Source organism: Oxyura jamaicensis, chromosome 26 (assembly GCF_011077185.1).
Source record: "Oxyura jamaicensis isolate SHBP4307 breed ruddy duck chromosome 26, BPBGC_Ojam_1.0, whole genome shotgun sequence".
Taxonomy (NCBI): domain Eukaryota; kingdom Metazoa; phylum Chordata; class Aves; order Anseriformes; family Anatidae; genus Oxyura; species Oxyura jamaicensis.
Window position 1 is genome coordinate 2,698,150 of NC_048918.1, and position 22,969 is coordinate 2,721,118.

The 22,969-nt window shown below is 42.6% G+C and overlaps 1 protein-coding gene across 50 annotated transcripts in view; it reads right to left on the reverse strand.

Annotated features, from left to right (window-relative positions):
- Window positions 1-330: 330 nt before the first annotated feature.
- IGFN1 (immunoglobulin like and fibronectin type III domain containing 1) overlaps window positions 331-22,969 on the reverse strand; it is a 37,094-nt gene continuing 14,455 nt past the window's right edge. The window contains exons 8-29 of one of the 50 annotated variants that reach the window (XM_035347217.1): window positions 22,151-22,196; window positions 21,211-21,385; window positions 20,503-20,616; window positions 19,462-19,633; window positions 18,632-18,904; window positions 15,964-17,169; window positions 15,438-15,879; window positions 15,340-15,374; window positions 15,133-15,192; window positions 13,747-15,054; window positions 11,686-11,810; window positions 10,737-10,878; window positions 9,912-10,208; window positions 9,117-9,416; window positions 8,692-8,865; window positions 7,695-7,823; window positions 7,125-7,427; window positions 5,422-5,510; window positions 4,263-4,458; window positions 3,309-3,608; window positions 2,497-2,823; window positions 331-1,221 (exon numbers count right to left, since the gene is read on the reverse strand). In XM_035347217.1, coding sequence (XP_035203108.1) covers window positions 1,208-1,221; window positions 2,497-2,823; window positions 3,309-3,608; window positions 4,263-4,458; window positions 5,422-5,510; window positions 7,125-7,427; window positions 7,695-7,823; window positions 8,692-8,865; window positions 9,117-9,416; window positions 9,912-10,208; window positions 10,737-10,878; window positions 11,686-11,810; window positions 13,747-15,054; window positions 15,133-15,192; window positions 15,340-15,374; window positions 15,438-15,879; window positions 15,964-17,169; window positions 18,632-18,904; window positions 19,462-19,633; window positions 20,503-20,616; window positions 21,211-21,385; window positions 22,151-22,196 — 6,227 coding nt within the window. In that variant the 3' untranslated portion in view covers window positions 331-1,207. Of the gene's footprint in view, window positions 1,222-2,496; window positions 2,824-3,308; window positions 3,609-4,262; window positions 4,459-5,421; window positions 5,511-7,124; window positions 7,428-7,694; window positions 7,824-8,691; window positions 8,866-9,116; window positions 9,417-9,911; window positions 10,209-10,736; window positions 10,879-11,685; window positions 11,811-13,746; window positions 15,220-15,264; window positions 15,880-15,963; window positions 17,170-18,631; window positions 18,905-19,461; window positions 19,634-20,502; window positions 20,617-21,210; window positions 21,386-22,150; window positions 22,197-22,969 lie in introns of all 50 variants that reach the window. The other 49 variants (XM_035347216.1, XM_035347209.1, XM_035347249.1 and 46 more) reach the window with 49 other exon arrangements.

Below are 22,969 nucleotides of genomic sequence, written 5' to 3' on the forward strand. Positions count from 1 at the left end.
CCACAGAAGTCAGAGTTCTTCTTGCTGCGATTCAGCCAGATGCACCAAACACACCTACACCGAGGAAGACTCCTGCGTGAGGGCTTGCTTTCTGCCCTAACAGGATCTTTCATCACATACTCGAGGCCATAACCCCCAGCAGTGCCTGCTCTTCCACTTTGGAAGTTAATTCCAGGGAAAGGAAGCACCACGTTGCTGTAGTCCACTGACTCAAACCAGCTCACTCACCAGCTTCTCTTGCTGACTGCCCGTGTTTGTTGCATTGCTCTTAGCTGAGCACGCAGGGAACTGCCTGGGCTTCTTTCTACAAAAATAACCACTTACACATGGTAGATTTTACTGAACTATAGTTTAATTTCATGGTTGTTATGTCTGTGCAACATTGTACAAAATATAAACAAAAAGAACATTGAGGGGGCAGCTACATTTCAAAGGTGACACTAACGCGGTAGTTCAGCACTGCTGCAGCCTTTTTTTTATGGCACTTGCTACAATAGCTTTGAGTGCAGCATTGATCTGCTCAAATATAACTGGTTCTAGATTTCCATTCATTCTCATCAGCGCATTTTCACTGCCAGGAGCACTACTTTGTGTTAGCCTCATCTGAGAATTTCTCTTGCCTAGATAAAGCTACTAGACAGATACTCTTCAACTCAGAGGTTAAGGGAAATACTATACATAGCTGCGACTGGTAGTAGGATACATGCAGAACTGCTTCTACCAGAAGTAGGAAACCTGCTGAGAGTTAGGTGAAATCCAAAATGAGTGCTCTGTAGTAGAAAGCCACAGGCCAAAAGGCCAGCTTCACAGAGATCTGGTCTCATGAAATGTTCTTGCAGCAGCCTGACAGCAGGTGAGTGCCGTGGCAGAATGGTCACTCACATCTGTGTTTTCCATCCAAAATTTCATTTTGGCCAATTATGTTTCCTCTCATCTTCTGTGTTCCTGAAGCTTCTCATCTGTGTTTTAAGGGTCATAGTGGAAAGCCGTGATCATTATCAAAAGATACAATTCTCTTAAAGCTTTTTTTTCCCCCCATTTTGACTACAATGCAGCATCATGTTCAAAATGCAACTATTGGAGCTGGAAAACACTCAGACTACAATGGACATCTGAAAATAAATATGTGGCCTTTGTACAAAGCCAGTTCTCAGTGAAAACCTTCTCATTCACATAGGAGTGCAGAGGAGTTTTCAGGAAGTTCGTGCTACAGGGAGGAGTCTGAAAATAAGAGAAAGAAGTAGAGCTAAGTATTGTAACGGAAGACAACCTGAAACGTATACCGTAAGGGAAACTAAAAGTTACACGGCCAAAAGGATCAACATCTGAAAAAGCATTACAGGAATCTAATTGACCTGTTCCTCCATTCCTACAGTTCTACTGAGGTGTCTTGAATTGCGTTAAAATGAAAATATTTGACTCAAAGTAAAGGATGTTCCATTATGAACCAAGGAAAATGCTATTTACCCAGAAGTATATTCACCAGGTGTCCATCCTCAGCCAACTGCACTCATTCTGCACTCATGCCAGGATCCTCAATGACCCTATTCAACTTACATTGCTCTCTTTCTTCCCTTCTCATTGCCTTTGGCCTTCTTCCTTACTGCTTCACCTAGCATTGCTATTGCACAAATCTTTTATCCTGCACTGTAGAGAAATCTAACCTAGATGTTATCTTATGGCCTGGCTTGGGCTGGGATAAAGTTAAGTTTCTTCACAGTGGCTGGTATGGTGACGTGTTTGGGATCTGGGAGAAAAACAATGCTGATAACACATCGATGTTTTAGTTGTTGTGAGCAGTGCTTACACTAAGTCAAGGACTGTCCAGCTTCTCATATCACCCTGCCAGTGAGGAGGCTGGGGGTGCACAAGGAGCTGGGGCAACACAGAGCCAGAATAGTTGACCCAAACTGGCCAAAGGGATATTCCATGCTCGGTTGTCATGCTCAGCAATAAAACTGCGGGAGTTGTCTGGGGGAGCTGCTGCTGCTCAGAGACTGGCTGGGCATTGGTTGGCAGACGGTGAGCAATTACATTGTGCATCACTAGTTTTGTATATTCTTTTATTATTACTATTATTATTTTTACTCTCTTTTTATATCCAATTAAACTGTCTTTATCTCAGCCTGAGAGTTTTACTTTTTTTCTGATTCTCTTCCCCATCCCACTGGGGAAGAGTGAACCAAAAGCTGTGTGATGCTTAGCTGCCTGCTGGGTTTAACCACATCTTATTAAAGATGTGGTTAATCAAGTGTTTTTCATATCTACCTTCTGATATCTGTTTCAAGTGATCACTTAGTAGGTTAACTAAAAATCTATTAACTAAATAAAAAAATCTATTTAACTAAAAAAAGCAGGCCAAACGCACAGTCTCACAGGAGATTGCTCCTGTCAGTAAATAAAGCTGTATGACTAACATTTTTAAGGCATCTTGACAGCAATGATATGTATCTTCAGAATACAGAAGGAAAGAAAAGAAGTATTAAAGATTGTTACCTTTAATAGCGAGGAAGGCTCGGCTGTACACACGGCCCAATTCATTGGCGGCTTCAACCATGTATTCTCCTTCATCAGCTTTTGAGACCCCTTGGATCACCAGGGAGCAGACACCAAAGTCATTTGTGCCAAAATAGGCAGGATCACTGGAGAGGTCTCTACTGTCCTTATACCAAGTGATCTTTGGAGGTGGGTGGCCTGCAACAGCACAGCTCATACGGCACTCACTCCCAGTAGTCACCACATGAGGCTTCAACGGGACGAGGAATCTCGGGGGCTGGTTTTGATTAACTCCTCTGTATTTCTGTGGTCTGACATGAACTTCAGCTGGTAAAAAAAACAAACAAAAAAACATACAAATTCAAATACTACTTCATGGTCAGATAGAAGTCATACCAAAGGACTTAATATGCGGCATTCTGCACTGCAAATAGCCAGAGACCCCACACACCTGTTGACTGTAATCTGTGTTTCTTCTCAAATTGGTCAGAACTTAACCTCGAAGTTGGAAACTTGAGTTTCTGCAAAACTTACGCCTTAGATTTTGCTGGATACTAATTCTGTGACAAATTATCTGTTAATAATGGCGGAAAATAAAGGTTCTATCTGGTTTGCAACAACATCTGTGCAGAAAGGGCAATCCTTCCCTGCCAAACTGGAATTTCTTAGGTTATTTTTATGCACTCTCATTTTGGGCAAATAAATGTTCCCAGGAGGAGAGACCTATTTCAATATAGTCTGTTAGAAACAATAACAGGAACAAAGCACGACAACATCATTACACAGACAGCTATATGTAAAAGCTGTTTTACCCTTTGTTTTTTTAATTCTCCAAGGCTGCACAGTTTCAGATGGACCACTGGATCCCAACTCATTTTTTGCCACAACCCTGAAGTAGTAGTCCCGGCCTGGGATCACTGTAGTGTATGTGAATTTGTTGGTGTAGATCAGGTCACCCACCACGTGCCACACGCCTTTCTGTGATTCACGTTTCAGAACTGTATAGTAGAGATTTCTTTCCCATTTCTCAGATGCTGATGGCTCCCAGATTACTGTCACTGCATTTGGCACATTCTCTTGCAGTAGAATAGGTCCAGGGTTTTGTGGGATATCTGTCAGGTGAAGACAAGTAATATTAAAGATGTCGGGAAACTGACACAGTACAGGACCATAAAAGCTTTGAGCCACCAGATATTCTGTGTCTGGGGGTTGAGTAAACATCCTGCTCATTAGGAGGAACAAAATTCAATTCTTCCTCCAGGTGCATAAGCCATTTTATATGCATTTGCTATTAACTGAACTTCTGCTGCATTAGACCCACAGCCTCTTTATGGACAGAGGGAAGAGATGAGGGCTGGTACAGCTAAACCTTTTCACCTCTTAATGAGACAGCTTAAAGAGTTGTTCTAGCTATGAATAAAGGTTATACAGCCTGCTACTGACCAACCTTAGACCGTTTAAAAAGAGCATGAGCCTCTCTCCTGTGGTTTACACTATTCATCTGCGTGACCTTCTCTGTTTAAGCAGTCACTCTGGTAGCCAGGTCTTGTCCTAATTAGTAGATTAATCTGCCCTGCAGACTGGGCCAAGTGATACCACACAGTGGACAGACTGAGTCTTATGGAGAACTGTGTTTATTCTCCTAGTGCCTGCATTGCTTAACCACATCAGAGCTCACCGTGCCGAACTCAGTTCGCTACCGACTGCAAATCTGTCTGTACACACGCATAGGTACTTATACTTAAATACACATGCCAGTGACTTACCCGTAACTTGAACTTGGAAGCTGAATGTTTCTCTTTTCCCTGACCCGTTCTTGAGTTCAATGGTGTAGGTGCCGCTGTCAGTCAACTCAGCTGCTTTAATCAGCAGCTGGGAGGTACCATCTTTGGTGCTTATTGTAGCCCGGTTTGAAAGGAGAAGCCCATCCTTTAACCAGGTCACCTCCGGATCTGGAGACGCCTGTGAAAAATAGCACCAGTTACAGCCCACCTGCTTTGCCTCTAAATTATATCTTTACATCTACAGCTTCATTATTTGTCCCAAATATTCAACTGTGTCGCACAGATGTGCAACATACACAAATATCAGAGATGGATCTAAAAGCCCTGGATACAGAGCTGCTCAAGAGTCCCTTTGCAACTTTTTCCTTCTATCCCCTCTAAGAACATTATCGTACTAAGGTGCTCAGGAATAGCTATATTGAACAAGATGTGCTAGGGCAAAAACAGATGACATCACTAGTTAACATTTTCTACTTTAAAAATACCTGCTGGTTTTTAAAGGAAAAACACACACACAAATAAAATAAATCTCAAAGTGTAAATTTCTATTGTTCCATCTTTGGTCTCCATACTCCAAAGGAGCAGATGAGTTGGAGCAAGACCAGGAAATAAGCACACTTTGGCTTCATCAATTTTTTCCTGTGAACCTAGACTTTACCTGTGTTGTTCCAAGCCTAAGTCAAAGCAGACAGGACTGCTGTAAAAAGCTTATTTTTTGAGGAATAGGGCTTAAGCCCTGCTGCTTAGTAAAACTGCCACAAGGATGTTGCTACAAAAGCTACCCCAAGCCTTCTGAGGGAGATGGAAGGAAATCAACTGATTTTTAAACTAAGTATGACGGATCAGTACTAGATTGAGATAATACTGAGGAGGTTGGAAGGACCGCATTCCAAGTGCTTTATTTGCTGAGGTTACTGAGTAACCACAGTCTCATAAACCACTAAGACCAAGCGTGACGGCTGAATTCTTGTTGTTTTCCTCATACAGAAAGTATACACAGCGCAGGCAGGTTAAAGGATTTGCTGAGTGTCTTGTAAGCAAAATTCCATGACAAGAAAACAATAGCTCAGCTTTCATGTCTACTACTGACATACACAACAAAGAGGAAATGGGGATTTCTGAATTACATTTGAAAACTTACCTCAAAAGGAATATCCACTCGGATAGTATTTCCTGCTTTGATAATCAGGAAATTTTTCACTGTGTCATCTATTAAGAACCTGGGAGAAACTGGAGAAGACAATGATTGCAATAAAAAGTTTTATGTTATGACACAGTTGTTGGCTGACACACTCGTATGGATGTGCTAGCCTTTCCAACAGCTAGTCTGCAGGCTGTTGATAAACTCAGTGGGGTACAAAGGAAAAAAAGCTCCTTGATTCACTACCAAAGTTCCTTGCTAGCCATTACACCTTTCAAATGTTCTTATTGTTTATTTAGCACTATGACTAAACGAGAGGGAAGGATGTTAAACTACATTGACAACAGTGTTTGTATACATGTGACATCTCAATCATGGATAAATTTGCTCTTTGATACACTTCACCCCATCACATGATGGATCTCTTGTCTAAATTGACATTCAAGGAAAAGAAAGCTGCAGTGGACACTTATGACAAGACCAGTTTGATGGAGTATTTTTGACATTCCAAAAAATTCTGTGTATTTTATTTTCCCGCATGACCTAATAAAACAGCAAGTTATGAATACCTAATAAAACAGCAAGCTGTGAGAACATACTCATGACACAGGCCTGAATTTATTAGAGATAATATTTTTTAACATTTATTTCTTTCATCTCTTCTCTTTTTGTCAATATAACATACTAAAGTGTTTAGCATTTTTCCTACATAATTCCTTTGTTTTCCATTTTTTCAGTTCAGTAACCTTTTAAACCTGATCTTTTGGAAAAGCTGGAGAATAAAGAAAAAATTCTTATAAGTGACCGCTTTTTGTATGTTTTCAGATTTTCTCCATTTATAAGAAGTTTTAAAGTGATGGAATGGCTGACTGGGATTCATTTTAGCTAACTCTGGCTGCATTCACATATGTCAAGCATAGTCAGAGAGGTTGACTTTCCATAAGTAGAGAGGCAACTCTCTAGCTTATACCTTATAGAAAACATGTTTAGAACTGGAAAAAAGGCTTCTCAGATGGACTATTATCTATCTATTTACTAACAGATTATAAAAGAAGCCTCAGTGAATAGGCCAAGAACTTCACTTAGAACCCAAGTGAAGGAAGATGAATCCCACACAGAATTATCTTCTCTAGCTCTGCAATGTTCCCAAACAATAGGAAAAAGCTACAGATTGTAAATAAAAGTGAAAAGGCTGTGTTCAAATTAGAAAACAGAAAAAGGAAAATAAAGTTTACAAAAGCAATATATAACAATTGCAATTTAAATGAGAATGAATCAAAATGTTTAATTCCAAAACTACCTCTAAAAAATAAACTGAAAACTCTACTTCTCAATGTAAACAAAACAAAACAAAACACAAGGTCAACGGAACATATATGTGGCTTCTGCCTGGTGATCATGATTGTGGCATAGCTCCATGGTGGGGTGTGGGGGGCAAAATGTAAATCCATATGGAAATGCAGTTTTGAGGGTTCTTGTATAGTAATAACAGGAGCTAAACACAGTCTGTTATACAGTTTTACCTTCAGAATTTCTTGATGAGGTAACTAAGTAACATACTCTAGAAGAGCAATGTAGTACTTGTCGCTGTGCTACAGCCTGGGACTCTAAAGAAAGTCATCGCAGACAGCTACAGACCATGTCTTCATCTAGTTACCTACAGAACAATCTTGCTCACACTGAAAGCAGCCCACTAGACTTACCAACACTGGAATCAGCTTCAATGAAAGCTTCAAGCTCTGCAGCTTCTCCTGGGCCACAGTCATTGAGGGCTCTCACACGTAAGAAGTACAGCTCCCTGTTTTGCAGGCCTTTAACTGTGTAAGTGGTCGTCTCTATAGGAAGAACATTGCATTTGGTCCAGTCGAGGTTGTTAGAAGACCGTATCTCCACGTCATAGCCTTTCACATCATTCCCATCTTTTGCTTCGGGTCTCTTCCATGTTAGGGTGACACTAGTGCTGTCACTGCTGGTCACCGCCAGGTCCCTCACTTGACCTGGAGGTTCTGAAAAGATAAATTTTATTTAAACTATTGTTCTAGTATTCCTTCTCTATCCCCCCCCCCCCCCTTTTTTTTTCAGTTACAGCATCACACAAGAAACCCTTCCATTCCTTCCTCATGAAGATAGAGGATTCTCACCCATGAAACATTCCCCAGTTATTTGATCTTTCTCTTTTACAAAGCACTTACAAACATTGCCTGTGCGATAACACCCCCAGTCTACATTCGGCTTTACATATTCCCAAGCCAGGATAGCAGCTGTTCACTTACTCGTGGAATCTCGAGCAAAGACGGGCTGTGACGGTGCACTGATATCTCCTACACCAGAAGCATTGACAGCTGCCACACAAAACTCATACTGCAGACCCTTCTTGAGATCGGTCATTTTCAGTTTCTTATCTGCAGAATGAAAACAAGCACGTTGGCTCAGGTGAGCAGTACTCCAACACGAAGTGGCAAGACAACAATGTTCTACTTTACTGCATCCATGCAGAACTACAGACTGAATAATTCTGAGGAGCCAAGTACAAATGCTGTCTCCAGTTCCCTTGCCCTTCCTTGTCCTAGTGTATACATACTGCTGATATGTGTTCATTGTATTCTCTTTCAAAACAAACAGCCTCTGAGAGCTATTATTAAGTTACAGAAAGGATATCAATTGTTTTTGCTCATGATATAAACCTAAAGTCTCCTGTACTACCAGGTAAGAGGTCCTAGTCTGCACCTGATGGATAATTGATAGCTATAGTCCAAACACATTTAGGAGCTTTTTTATATCACTTGTGTTTCTTTACCTTCCCTGCATTTTTAAGTTCCTCCCTGTCTAGTTCTTAGCATGAGGATTAAGGACAGTAGTCCTGCACATGAAATTAAGACTTCAGTTCCAGAGATTGAAGACATCAGTTTATCTACAAAGGAGCTACATCCCAAGATGCAGCAGCAATCTTCTCTACATTCTTCTCCAGCCATAGGCTTACACTTTCTAGAAAAGGTTATATACAGTTAAATGCCTGGAGAAGGTTTATAATCCAAGAGCTATATAAGATAAAAAGGTAAAATTTCAGACAGGGTTAATATGGTTGCAATAGGGACAATCAGCAGGCCAAGAACTCAAAAGGAAAAGCACTGATGTGGAAAAGTATAAAGATACTACGCAGAAAGCAGGGAGACAGCATTGCTGCAAAGCATGTTACTTTCTGAACCCAGCTGAACTTTTGGCTTTTTTCAAGTCTTCCATCCTGTCCCAGGATTTAAGTAAGCTACCTACCTGCTATGGGCACACTGTTGACTGGCACCCAGGTCATGGTACCCTTCTTGCGTTTTTGAACGATGTATCCCACGATTCGGGAGCTGCCAGTTCTACGAGGTGTTTTCCAGGATATTGTGATGGTGTCTTTGCTGACACTGATGATCTCAGGGGGGTCTGGGGCACCAGGTGTAGCTGGAAAGAGAACAGCATTTCATTATTAGCAGATACACTTGCAAAATAAGGAAGTGTTCTCAGTCATTTCTTCTTCCAAGTTTCCCCAATGTATTTGTATGAACATGCTTTGAAAACATGACTAAGACCTGAAGTTGTGTATGCTGTTCCCTACAGAACATCCAAAATGCAGTGAGTTTCCTTTCATGCCAGCTTTGATAATCAATTTCCCATAGGGTTGTAGAACACAGTTACAAAAAGTTATTCCTTACCTTTACTGGCAGCCTTTACTTCCTCTGATTCCAGTGCATCGCTGGTTCCCTCTGCATTCACAGCCCTCACCCTGAAGTAGTAGCTCATGTCTCGTTCTACTTTGTTGGTAGTGAAAGTAGTACAGCTCCTGGGGGTTTCCCCAAGAGCCACCCAGTCGCTCTTGCCTACCTCCTGCCTCTCAACGATATAGCTTTGCACTGGTTTGCCCCCATCATCCTTTGGGGATTTCCACTGAATCGTGATTTCATTTGCCGAGCTTTCTACAATTTTCATGGGTCCTGCAGGTGGCTGTGGCTTGTCTGAAAGGAAGAACACAAGCGAGTTAGCTCCAGATCCAAATGCATTCCTGGGTTTGGAGCAGACACTGTTTCTTGCTCACCAGCTGGGACACTCAGTTTCTGATGGTACATATGGCTAGTTGCAGAATGAGGGCCAAGCCCTGAACTGCCTCTTCAAACATCCACTCCTCTCACTTTTCATAAGGGTGTAGGAAGCTATGCACTTGCTCCACGAGTGATTGTTCCCATACAAATTGTACCAAGACAGCTCGCTTATAAAGTATTCAAAAGTCAACTGATGAGGCTGTCCAAAACCAAACAAGATTTGTGGCATCTTGTATTAAGGGGTAAGAAACACGTCAACAACTTTTGCTTGTATCTTAATTTACTGGAAAATTACATAGCCTTGTTCATCTTGGAATAGCCAGTAGTCCTAAATAAGGTTGTGACGAGTGTTACTGGTTCCGCTTCCTAACCCTTACAATAAAAGCCACTGTAGATGTTATGGGGTCTTACCTGTTACCTCAACCTTTAGGTCGATATCTAAGATGCCACTGTCGTTCTTCAGCCTGACTTTGTAATCCCCACGGTCCTTTCTCTCAGTGTTGGAGATGGACAGCATAGTATAGGTGTCTGTTTTATCAACACGAATCCTTGAGTCATCTGCTAGCTCCATTTTGTCCTTTAGCCATGTTGCTCTGACTGGCAGCCGGCCTTCAAAAGGGATCTTGATCTGTATTTTCTCCCCTGCCTTGGCCACAGTAGGAACACTTGTTAAGTTTTTCAGGAGAACTTTGTCAACCTGTGGAGGATCTAAGCAGATAATACAAAGTCATTAAAAACCACAGTCCAAAGAGGATAAGGCCAACCTCGGAGCGGAGAGCTTCTCTACGTTCATTGTTGCTGTATATTTCAAGCATATATTCCACAATATATTTATTTGGTTCTTTAGGGACTTATCCAACCTGAAAAAGTGAAGTTCGTGATTCTGCAAACTAATTGACCTTCACATTTATTGTTACCAGCAGCACTTCACACACATGCATGCAACTTTGCTACAGGTAATTTGCACAAAGTATTCATGATATCATACTGTCCTTTTCACTATAGCAAGTTTTGCGTAGGCAACGTATTACACACAAGAATGAAGATTCCTTTTTGATAAAGTCATATGTGTGCACCCACAATCTTTGAGTTAGTAGTAGAAGCTAGTCATAAAGGCTCCCTAGTTAAATTTTTATGCACCAACAAGTAACAAAAACATTTCCCATATTGATGGGTATTATAATAAAGTCTCAATAACCAACTATAGGTCCTGAGGGAATGTATTGCATCACTCACCTTCAACAAAAATTGAAGCTTCAGTTTTTATATCTCCAGCTTCAAACCTGTATTTCCCAGCATGAATATCTTCCACTTTGCTAAAAATTAGTTTGTGGACTAGACCTTGCTTTTCAAATAAGACACCATCCATGCTTGTTAACTACAAGATAAAACACAGGGACCCATGCTTAATAAAAAAACAAGAAGACAATCCAAACAGGCAAGAATTTGAAGTGTAATCGAAACGATTTATGAATGTCACGTGAGTTTAATTACAGTAACATTCTGGGACTATTTATCTGGTAACTAATTCACCACCATATTCCCCACAAAGGCTTGAATCAAAGACCATTAAAATAAATGGTAATTCTAATTTGACCTCTGATCTTAAAACGTTATCTCCGAACCTTCACTTCCTATTCTTAATGCTGACACTTTAGCCCAGGCTCAAGGATGACACCTTGGAAATCCTACAGTATCATATGGATCCCACAATTTGAACTAGTCTGTTATGATCTTTTGGGATATGGAATGTGATGTCTATCCTTGATTTTAAGCACTAATTTGAAAGAGGACTTTTGGCGTTATACCTGCCTGAAGATCATTTGAAGATCCTTTTTATTATTATTATTATTTTTTTCATATTTTTCTCATGCACAAAAGAAAAGAAAAAGGATTTGATTTCAAGTAAAAGACCCATGTCATCTTCCATGGAAAGGAATAGAAAACACAAAGCGTCCTGTTGTCAGCAAGAATGGACATATCTTCCAGCAGGAAGGCAAAGAAATCTCAGTCAGTTTCTAACAGGAATTTTAGCTTAAGCTCCTGCAGAAGTCTTCTAGGGCCATGCTGAGACCATAGTAAGACTGGCAGAGGGAAAGACACCTCAGCATGATACTCAATAAGAGGCAGAGCCAGAGAGCAGAGCACTGTTAGCCAAAGAAAAAAGTAGCTACAGGACACCGACCTTTAATCCATCTTTAAACCAGGTTCCTGTCACATCTTCTTTATTGACAGCACAAGACAGCTCAGCTGGCTCCCCTTTCTGGACTCGGACATCAATTAGCTGCTTGTTGACATGACAGCGTGGTGCTAAATGTCCAGAAAAGAAAATGTTGAAAAGATGCTAATTCTGTCTTACACTGACAGAGAATAATGTACACAAAAATACACATGCATGTGAGGAGAAGAGAGCTTTTAAAATACGCATAACTGTATCATGACGGGCTTTTAATTTAATTTTATTTTTTAAACCATGACACTGTGAGCCCGCTAGCATAAACTCATGGCATTGAAGGGACATGCCAGCTGGCCTGCATGCAATATAGTCCCTACATCAACCTAATCAACAATGGATTAATCACAAATCACATTATCCACTACATATTTGCTATTTGAAGTCTATGCTAATTGTCTTGTCTCCCTCTACAGCCAGTGGGGAAAAAAAAAAAAAAAAAAAAAAAGGCTCCTCTGGAACATGTACAATGTCCTCCTTAACTGTTCTTTTCCTTTGTATTGACCAGCCACAGGGCTGCCTAAACGGTCCCCCAGAACAGCCCCAGACACCCCCTGCATTCAACTTTCCCTTCCCCAGTTCATCCTTGTTAACGTCCTCATCTCCTCTCTAACAAACATCCCAATTCTATTCACTCTTTCCTAATCGACTCCCAGTTTTGCAGGTTTTACTTCCTTATTTGTATTTATGTTATGGTGCCCTTGATAAATTCTATCTTGGTCAGCAGGGCCACAAGGCAAGTACTCCCTTTCATCACATATATGAAATTTCTCATTTTTACAGTTTTTGACATTGCTATCTTGATAGTGCAGCCACTGGTAAGATTTAAATGGCTGCATATACATTATTCTTTCAATAAATGTAACTCGTTATTTCTAAAGTTACAAGAGAAAACGAGTTCTTTAGATTGTATTAGATTATGTGCACACACAGCCTAGTTAGGTACAGAGTAGTTCCCAGGTCTCACAGAAACCAAATCTTTGCAAAAGATGTATGTATGAATGAAAAAGAGAAACAGTATGGTTTAAATTGGAGCAATGTCAAAGAAACAAAGCCCTATTCTTTGAAACTATATGGGAAATAATGGTTGTGAACTCAAGTCTCTTCCATTTGGATTTGAATAATTTATTTGAATGAATGAATGATACCTGTATTTAGATATCATACCACAATTATATCTATCCATATACGCTGCATTGAAAACTGTACAGTTAGACCAGTACCCAAACAAGCCAGCTCTATAGACATTATTCTGTTGTCAGTTCACAATTAGCAAAATCATACCCTCTGTCCAAGAGCGTTTACCAAACACTTCTTGAACTCCAGCAGGCTCGGTGACATGAGCGTGTCCCTGGGGAGCCTGTCCCTGTGCCCAACCACCTCTGGGTGCAGAACCTCTCCCTAACCCCCACCCTGACCCTCCCCTGTCCCAGCTCCATGCCATCCCCTCGGGTCCTGTCGCTGTCCCCAGAGAGCAGAGCTCAGCGCCTGCCCCCCTGCTACCCTCGTGAGGGAGCTGCAGGCCGCCATGAGGCCTCCCCTCGGCCTGCTCTGCTCTGGGTCGAACAAACCAAGGCACCTCAGCCGCTCCTCACACATCTTCCCCTCAGGCCCTTCACCATCTTGTAGCCCCCCTTTGGGCACTCTGTAGTAGCTTTAAGTTCTTCTGATATTGTGGCACCCAAAACTGCATGCAGTACTCGAGGTGAGGCTGTGCCAGCACACAGCAGAGCAGGACAATCCCTTCCCTCGACCGGCTGGCAGCACTGTGCCTGATGCACCCCAGGACACAGTTGTCCCTTCTGTCTGCCAGGACACACTGATGGGTCACGTTCAACTTGCTGCTGACCAGAACCCCCAGATCCCTGTCTGTGGGGCTGCTCTCCAGCCTGTCGTCCCCCAGTCTGTGTAAAACCCAGGTTGCTCCAACCCACGTGCAGAATCCAGCACTTGCTCTTGTTAGTAACAAAACACAAGGATCAGCGATACAAAAGTAATCAATTAAACACATACCTCTCAGATCATCTAGGCGATAATGTCTTCTTTTCTCTGTACTTTCCGTATTCTTCAAGAAATCATTTGTTTTAATATCCAGGCTGGGTAGCTGTTTTCTCTGGTTTATTGAGGAGGGTCCACCATAAAGATCTGATGTCTGATCATAACCTGGTGAACCTTGACCGAAAACACCTGGCTTCCTCCCATCACCCATTCTGTTATGAGATTTGCCCCCTGCCCCTCCAACAGCCAAATCTGTGCCATAACGGGAACCTAACTGTCCTAAATCTCTGTCCTCACCCCTACTATCCCTTTGACCTGATTCTTTGTCCTGGGATGAGCCTCTGTGGCCTGGTCCTCTGAAATCAGCAGCAGTTCTCTTTCCAGCTTCACCTCGTGCAGATTTGCCAGGACGTGAATCAGGCCCGTATTCCCCACCCATTCCAACAGCTCCTGCCATACCTTCTGTACCCCAGGCTGAATGCAAGTCCCTCCCAGCACCTCCCAACCTGCCAACACCACCGGCTCCAGCCCTGGCTCCAGCTGACCCCCCATCCTTTCCATATGCAGACCCAGCACCTTGTATGGCAGAGCCACCAACACCCCTACCTTCTGAGGATAAGCCCGCTCCTCCTGCTCCACCTCCATATCCTTGAACACTGCTCAGCCCAGCATCCTGACCAGCTAAACCTGAACCACCAACACCAGCCCCAGCCGGGAGACCATCCTTTCCATAGGGAGATCCAGCACCACCAAAACCACCTCCACCAGCACCACCAACACCAGCCCCAGTTCCCATTCCCACTGGAAGGCCATCTTTTCCATATGGAGATCCAACACCTCCCAAACCACCTGCACCAGCACCACCAACACCAGTCCCAGCTGGGAGACCATCCTTTCCATAGGGAGAACCAATGCCTGCTGCACCACCTGCACCAGCACCACCCACTCCAGCAGGGAGACCATCCTTTCCATAGGGAGATCCAACACCTCCCAAACCATCTGCACCAGCACCACCAGCGTCAGCCCCAGATGGGAGACCATCCTTTCCATAGGGAGACCCAACACCTCCCAAGCCACCTGCACCAGCACCACCAGCGCCAGCTCCAGCAGGGAGACCATCCTTTCCATAGGGAGATCCAACATCTCCCAAGCCACCTGCACCAGCACCACCAGCGCCAGCCCCAGCTCCAGCAGGGAGACCATCCTTTCCATAGGGAGACCCAACACCTCCCAGACCAGCTGCACCAGCACCACCAGTGCCAGCCCCAGCTCCAGCAGGGAGACCTTCCTTTCCATAGGGAGACCCAACACCTCCTAAACCACCTGCACCAGCACCACCAGCACCAGTCCCAGCTGGAAGGCCATCCTTTCCATAGGGAGAACCAATACCTGCTGCACTACCTCCACCAGCACCACCCACTCCAGCTGGGAGACCATCCTTTCCATAGGGAGAACCAACACCTCCCAGACCACCTACACCAGCTCCAGCTGGGAGACCATCCTTTCCATAGGGAGAAGCATCACTTGCTGTACCACCTGCACCAGCACCACCAGCCCCAGGTCCCATTCCCACTGGAAGGCCATCCTTTCCATAGGGAGAACCAACACCTCCCAAACCACCTGCACCAGCTCCACCAACACCAGTCCCAGCTCCAGCTGGGAGGCCATCCTTTCCATAGGGTGATCCAGCACCTCCAAAACCGCCTACACCAGCACCACCAACACCAGCCCCAGCTGGAAGACCATCCTTTCCATAGGGAGAACCAACTCCCCCTGCACCAGCTAAACCTGAACCACCAACACCAGCCCCAGCCGGGAGACCATCTTTTCCATAGGGAGATCCAGCACCACCAAGACCACCTACACCGGCCCCACCATCACCAGCCCCAGTTCCCATTCCCACTGGAAGGCCATCTTTTCCATAGGGAGAGCCAGTTCCTCCTGCACCACCTATACCAACCCCAGCTGGGAGACCATCCTTTCCATAGGGAGACCCTACACCACCAAAGCCATCCACACCTGTACCACTGGCACCAGGTCCCATTTCCACTGGAAGGCCATCTTTTCCATAAGGAGAGCTAATTCCTCCTGCACCAGCTGCACCAACACCAGCCCCAGCTAGGTGACTATCCTTTCCATAGGGAGATCCTACACCACCAAAGTCATCTACACCTGTACCACCAGCCCCAGTTCCCATTCCCATTGGAAGGCTGTCTTTTCCATAGGGAGAGCCAACACCTCCAAAACCACCTACACCAGCACCACCAGCCCCAGCTCCATCTGGGAGACCATCCTTTTGATAGGGTGATCCCATTTGTCTTCCGGCTCCATCAGCTCTACCCCAATTTCCAGCTCCAGCCCCAGGTTCACCTGATTGTCCATGTTTACCGTAAAACCCTCCCATTTTACCTGCAGTAGCATTATCAACATCTGCCCCAAGTGGCAGACCATCTGGACCATAGAGTACGCCCATTTCTCCTGCAGAACCATCACCTGCACCACTTCTAGCCCCATCTCCAGCTGGGAGACCATCTGGGCCATACAGCAAGCCAGATCTTCCTGCCTGACCTACATGACCACCAGCATCAACTGTTAAGCCATCCTTGCCATACGGAGCCCCTACTTCTCCTTCTCTTTTTATATCGACTCCATTCACACCAGCCACAGTAGGCAGACCATCCTTGCTATAGGGGGATCTTATTCCTCCTGCAGTCTCAGTACCTGCAGCATTCTTACCAGATCTAGTCCTACCTAGCATATCATCCTTGCCATACAGGGAATGCTTGTCTCCCACTCTGCTGGAATCAGGATCAAGTCCATCTAACACAGAACTTCCATCAGTAGCACCTAATCTCTTGATACCACCAAAGCCAGCTCTAGAACTATTATCACCTACTTTATCATTTTTGTCATGCCAAGAGTCCATACCTTCTGCATCATCCATGTCAACATCAACTGCATCCGACATGCCCTCATCTCTGCCATCCACAGAACACCATTCAACTGCTCCTCCTGCTCTATCATCAGTATTTGCTTTACCTGTCATAGAATCCTGGCTGTGTACAGGCCTTAAACCTTTCTTCCCTCCTAAAATTTTTAGTCTAATGTTACTATCATCATCTGTCATTGATTCCCCATCTCTCTCTGCTCCAGAATACTGCCCGGGCCCCATTGTTCCATCTCTGTAGGTTTTGCGTAGCCCCTCTTTTCCCAGAAATATACGTCCTTCTTCATCAACATTAGTAGAGTAGCCTTGACTGCCTTCTTGGCCATTTCTGTACCAGTTATCTTTTTCCATGCCAGCATGCATAAGATGATCTTTATCACTAAGATGTTCTCCGTGTTTAGGTTTCTTAGCTTTATCTGTCAATCTTTCTTTCCGCCAGCCAGATTTCTCTTTTTCACCTCCTTCATCCTGTCTCTTTTTTCCTTTGGGATCTGTATATATGGTTTGATTGAAGGAAAAAAAAATACAGCAAAAGAGAGAAAACAACAAACAATCAACACCATGTACTGCATCAACAAAGAAAATTCATTAGCATGTTATCATTTCTAAGACACTGAAACATAACACATTTAAATGAACTTAAATTCAGTTAAAACCCTTTTTTTTTCATTGCTGTACTAAGACATAACCTTACATTTCTTAGTTAAGACAACAATTATTTTTAGCTGAAACATGCTTGTTAACAAACAAAAAAAAAGAAAAAAAAAAAGAAGAAATGGGAGATCAGGGCAAACCCAGCATGATAGATCCAACTTAGAGGGGCTTAAGTGGTATCTGGGACTCTTTGGTTCCTTTTACCTTCTCCCTCCAGCCCTGAAGAAGTTGCAGAATATCCCCCACCCAGAGTGGTCATCAGTTCCCACCCTTCAATTAGAATCTCATGGCTACTGTGGCAGCTTGCACATTTGGCATTTCGGCACTTGAGAGATCTCCAAGCCGAAGACTAAAGATTCTGGTTCTGTGAACAGCTTTGTATTAAACTCATAATTCAGACTTTTCTGAGACAAAAAGTGGAGCTAGAAGGTCATGGACTGTGTTTGTTTTCACCCTAGATATAATTTCTGTAGATTGCTGACAGGTCAATGAAGTCACCAGGCAGTTGCTTTTTATCTCATACTCAGCAACCTGTTTCTGATGGGTTACCAAAAAAGGTCTCTATGAAAGGCACCAGCTTTTGCTGCAGCAGGAACTCAAAACCAAAACAACTGCACTTGAGAATAAAAGAATATAAGCCAGCTAACTATTAATCTGAATCATAGTGAAGATTGAATCATACAATATCAAAGTTGGATGGGACCCACAAGGATCATCAAGCTCAACTTCTGGGTCCCCAAAGGACCACATTAAAAAAAAAAAAATCACGTGTCTTCTTGAACTCTGTCAGGCTTGGTGCCATGACCATGTCCCTGGGGAGCCTGTTCCAGTGCCTGACCACCCTCAGGTGATGGACCTTTTCCTGATATCCAGCCTGAATCTGCTTCCACTGGAAGGCATATTTCCCATCTTCCTCTGACCTTCTTCTAACCTGTTTAACCCCTACTTTGGAAAGAAAGTACCATCTAGCAAGATGCCCTTGAAATTCCCTTGATTGTATGTATGCTGCATCATTAAAAACACATGGTAGGATATGGAGTATTTTTAGGTAACTGATGGAGAATATACTACTTGATAGTAAATGGACAGGAAATAAACCAATAGAGTTTGTCTTAACTAAAAAAAAAGTCTAATCTGAAGAGAAAATAAGGTCTAAACGGACCCTCATTTCTACAAATTCAATTTAGGAAGTAGAAGCTCCACAGTTTGTTTCTCAGTGAGCATTAAGGCAGGGAAAGGATTATTATTTTATTAACATGCTTCAAGCCAACACCATGGGAAAAATACAGTGTCACTTACACTCTACAAGAAGATAGGCATTTGAGGAGCAGAGTCCAGTGTCGAGTGTGTACATTCCGTTGTCAGAGGCCTCAACATCCTTGATAACAAGCTGATGGGTCAGACCGTCTGGGGTTACGGAGATCTGGTGCTTCTCACTTGCCTCAAGGGGGTGGGTTTTATGTAGCCACACAGCATCATAGCAAGGACTGCGTAGGATACACTCAAAGACAGCATTTCCCTCCTCAGGACAATGCACATCACAGAGAGGCTGCTGAAATCTCACAGGGATGGCTGGAATGGAAAAAAATAAGAAAAAAAAAAAAAAACACAAATCAAAGGCTACAGAAAAGAAAGAGAGTTATTTTTGTCTTCTCAGAGAAAAACAACAACAACAACAAAAACAAACAAACAAACAAACAAACAAAAACTTGCTGCAGCCGAAGGAGGAGAGACAGGAACTTGCCATGCCTGTGAACACTGCTTTAGGCAGAAAAAAAATGCTCCTGTGCCCACTTCTACAGTATAGAGAGGTAGATTTTTGTCTTTATTATCTATAAACTACAGCATAGGGTAAGTTAAGGAATTTGTCAACTGCCATCCAGAAGTCCAAAGGGTACTTGAACCTAGTCCTTTGGACAACAAATGCAACATCCATACCACATAATCACCTTCCAGATGTTTTTCACCTGTGTCATAAGGAGCAAACCATTATTAAGCAACACAAAAAAGTCTTCTGTTGTCATCATCTTTGACTGCTGAGCTTTGCATATGCTCCTACATGAAACTTTCCAGCAAAAATAATTTCTTGATACAGCTGCAGATCACATACATCTAACTGAAATCCTTACATTCAGCATCCAGTTCAGTTGAGAAAACAGGTACATCCTCCACTCTGACTTGATATAAGCCTGCATCTTCTGGCTGCACATCGTTGACAATGAAATTATACTTTTTTCCAATCCGCCTCAGGTAGTGCTTTCTGTATTCATCCCCTGTTCCATATCTGAGCCTCTCACCATCCTAGGAAGAGAAACAACATACTCTTAAAGACAACACACAACCAGCACAAGGCATTTCAAATAAATCAGGCCAAATCTTTGCTTATGGTATCAATGAGTGACAGGAGAGAAGTCTACACTCTATTACTACTTAAACAGCTGTAAGTGGACAGTGCTCGATGTTTATATAACACAGGTAAGTTTATATAACACAGGCAAGTGTGCTTTAAGTAAGCAGGCAAGTTCACAGCTCTCCAGTCTGTGATACATTTAGGTTACCTTCTCCATGTTGTGGCTGTATAGGTCTCATGTTATGTATTCAATTCACAAGTTCTTAGTTAGCCTGACCTCTTTAATGAATTCAATTTTTTACCTATGTTAAAGCTACTAACTGCAGTTTTACTGAAATGTATCTTCCAGTGGAACATCCACAACTCTGATCACATGAGGATCACAGCAACACAACTACATAAATGGATGGGATGTTTTACTTCCTTGATATCTTCTATCAAAGAAGTGAATTAGAATGGAATGTAACACTCAAATGAATTAAATCAGTCTGTCTTTCTGATATGAGACTGCAGAATTTCTGCAGCCTGAAAGACATTGTTAGAATTTACTCCTACCTGAAGAGCGCTTGAAGTAAAAAGGATGTCCGTAACTGACAGAAATGTTTCCACTGTACTTGGATCTATAAATCCCAATTGATATTCACCACCAAACATTACCTGGACCCCCACATCAATGCTTTTCCCTAATCAGTCAATGATTCTGTGATGGACAGACTACTTTAAGATGCTTATTTGCTCTCAGATGCTGCCCTGTGGATCAATCATTTGATGCAGACAACTACAGTGATTTATGACCCGGGCAACTCATCTTAAGCCTTACCTTAAGCAGATAAATTTTGCTGTTACTATTTTTCAGGTCCATCTCAAGGCTAAATGTAGCAGTTCCATCCTTGTTGATCTTGATATGTTCCATATTTTTGATACTGTGAATTAACTGCAAAGAAAGATACAAGAACTTGGTAAATGATACGGCTGCCAAGACAGAAGTTCTTAAGCTGTTGAACAAATGTGAAATCTACCTTCTATCTGCACAGAAAAGAGCTACTTCTAACTTTGTGTATAGAAGAAGCACCTGTAAATGTCCAGAGGTTCTTCTGGTGGGCAAATTGTGTTGTACCTGGTCATTCATATGCTACACAATCTCTACCTGTCCAGGTTTCTACATACTCTATATGTGACGGGCAATTTTAACTCTCAGACATATAACTCTGCAATTCAATGTTGGAAATATTATCATTGACAACTGAATACAGAATTTAGCTCTGTGGTTCAATAAAAGGATTATCCTAAGTTCACTATCCCCTAAAATTTATGAAGCCCACTTCAAAAAGTAGGTAGCTTTCTCATCTGTATCAATATAGAAGCAGGACTTTAAAACATTGTCACAAATCGTTGCCTGACATACAATAAAATTTTCATCTGCAATGCAATTTAGGAAGGTTTAGCCCATTTTCAGAAGCTACTGAGGAACTGTAGGACTTGGCACCTTGTTAAAAATCAGTGCATTCAGTGATTTCATTTATCCTACCTCTCCTTGTTCACTCTCTGCATCCCTTCTCATCTCCTGAAGCTTTCTCAGCATGCCACGGAAGTCAGAAATTCCATACTTAATACAGATTTTCTCATAATCTCTCTTATCTGCATGTAGCAACAGTTGAAAGATTGCTTCTTTGTCCAATGTTTTTTGTTTTGGTACTGGGGCCCTTAGAAACAGGGGGAAAAAAATCAGGAATTTTTGAAAGACAACAAGATGTCTTTTTTTCTACACTTAATCCTCTTTCAGTTTACCCTCCATCATTTTTGTAGTTCACTTGCTCCTGTACATATAGACAAGAAAGGATAAGACTCTTCTGGCACAGGCTTTCTGTATCTAGACTACCAAATGAAATGGTGTCAGTCTTGCCCTTGGACATATAGAGCACTGTAAATTTAACAGTCTGGGCAATTACTTATCAGAGCCACTGGCACAGTTTAGCCCAGGCCAACTTGTACTTTCCCAAATTATTTCTCAGCACAGTTAAGGATCTTGCACAGGCCAGAGATCATTCCCATTAGGCAGTCTTTGAGGTTTCCTGCACGGGAAGTAAAGGGAGCTCAGCAATGGGCACATGGCAGACTGCAGATGGCATGGGAACCAGGGCTCAGTCCCTGATTGCCCAGAGAGATCATTATGTGAAGATTTGCCACTCAGCCATCAAGTTACTTGTGAGCTAAAAATAGGAAAGTGGAGAAACAGACCTTTTAAAGTCAAAATCTTCTAGTGCAAAGGAACATACACTTCAAGGCAGGGTTGGTACCTTGTGTTTATCTCAGCCTCACAGACAGTAGCAAACTGTTCTGATATGTCTGTCCATATGCTGTCTCACAGCAACTTTGGAAACAACATATTGGCATGAAGGTCTATGAAGTTACTATATCAAGAAATCTCTGGGAAGTGTAAAAATGGCCTTCTTTATATGGAGGCTTACCGCTTCCTCAGCAGCTTCCTGAGGTCCTGAAGCTTCTTCTTCAATTCTGTTATGGGGGAGGGGATGACACACAACAGAGAGGGAGGGATTAAAACAACAACAACAAGAAAATCAGATACTCAACACTCTAAGAGATATGGTCCCCCAAATAAGATAGTGCAAAACAGCCCCCAACAGGAGACCATTCCACTATTCTGTGTTTACCTCTGGTGATGTTTTTACACTCTACGAAAAAACTGCTGTGAAACTTACAGGTTCATCTGCCACACTCATGTTCTTTTAGTGCCATTAAAGGTCACTGCTTCCTACGGAGCTTTCCTCTCTTTCTAGAGAGGACACTCTAGAGACCCACAATTTTCCAGCCACGTTAATATGTTTGATGAATTTGACAGCCAAAAATCCTTTTCTAGCACATACCTGGAATCATTATTTCTAATAGCTCAAAGCCATGTTTAAAAATGTCACTTTACCCAAAGGTAAACAGCAAGCAGAAAGTGCGGACAGAACACTAGAGATACATTACCCTTCTCTTACTTTATTTTATTTATTTACCAAGTGTGGGTGAGTTTCAAGGCCATAGAAGACAGAGTACCTCCTAAAGAATTATACTACTGTTTATTTCCTCAGAATGGAGACTAAATTACTTAATATTTCATTTGTTTCTGCTGTAATGCCTATACAAGATTAAACAATTCTTTCCCCTGATAAAGCTAGGGAGGCAGGTAGGTCCTGGTAATGTTTTCCTATTCCTTCCTCAAAGGCCTTTAGCACTTTCTCTGATAGCATGCTAACAGTATAACTGTTTCATTTCGTGTTTGC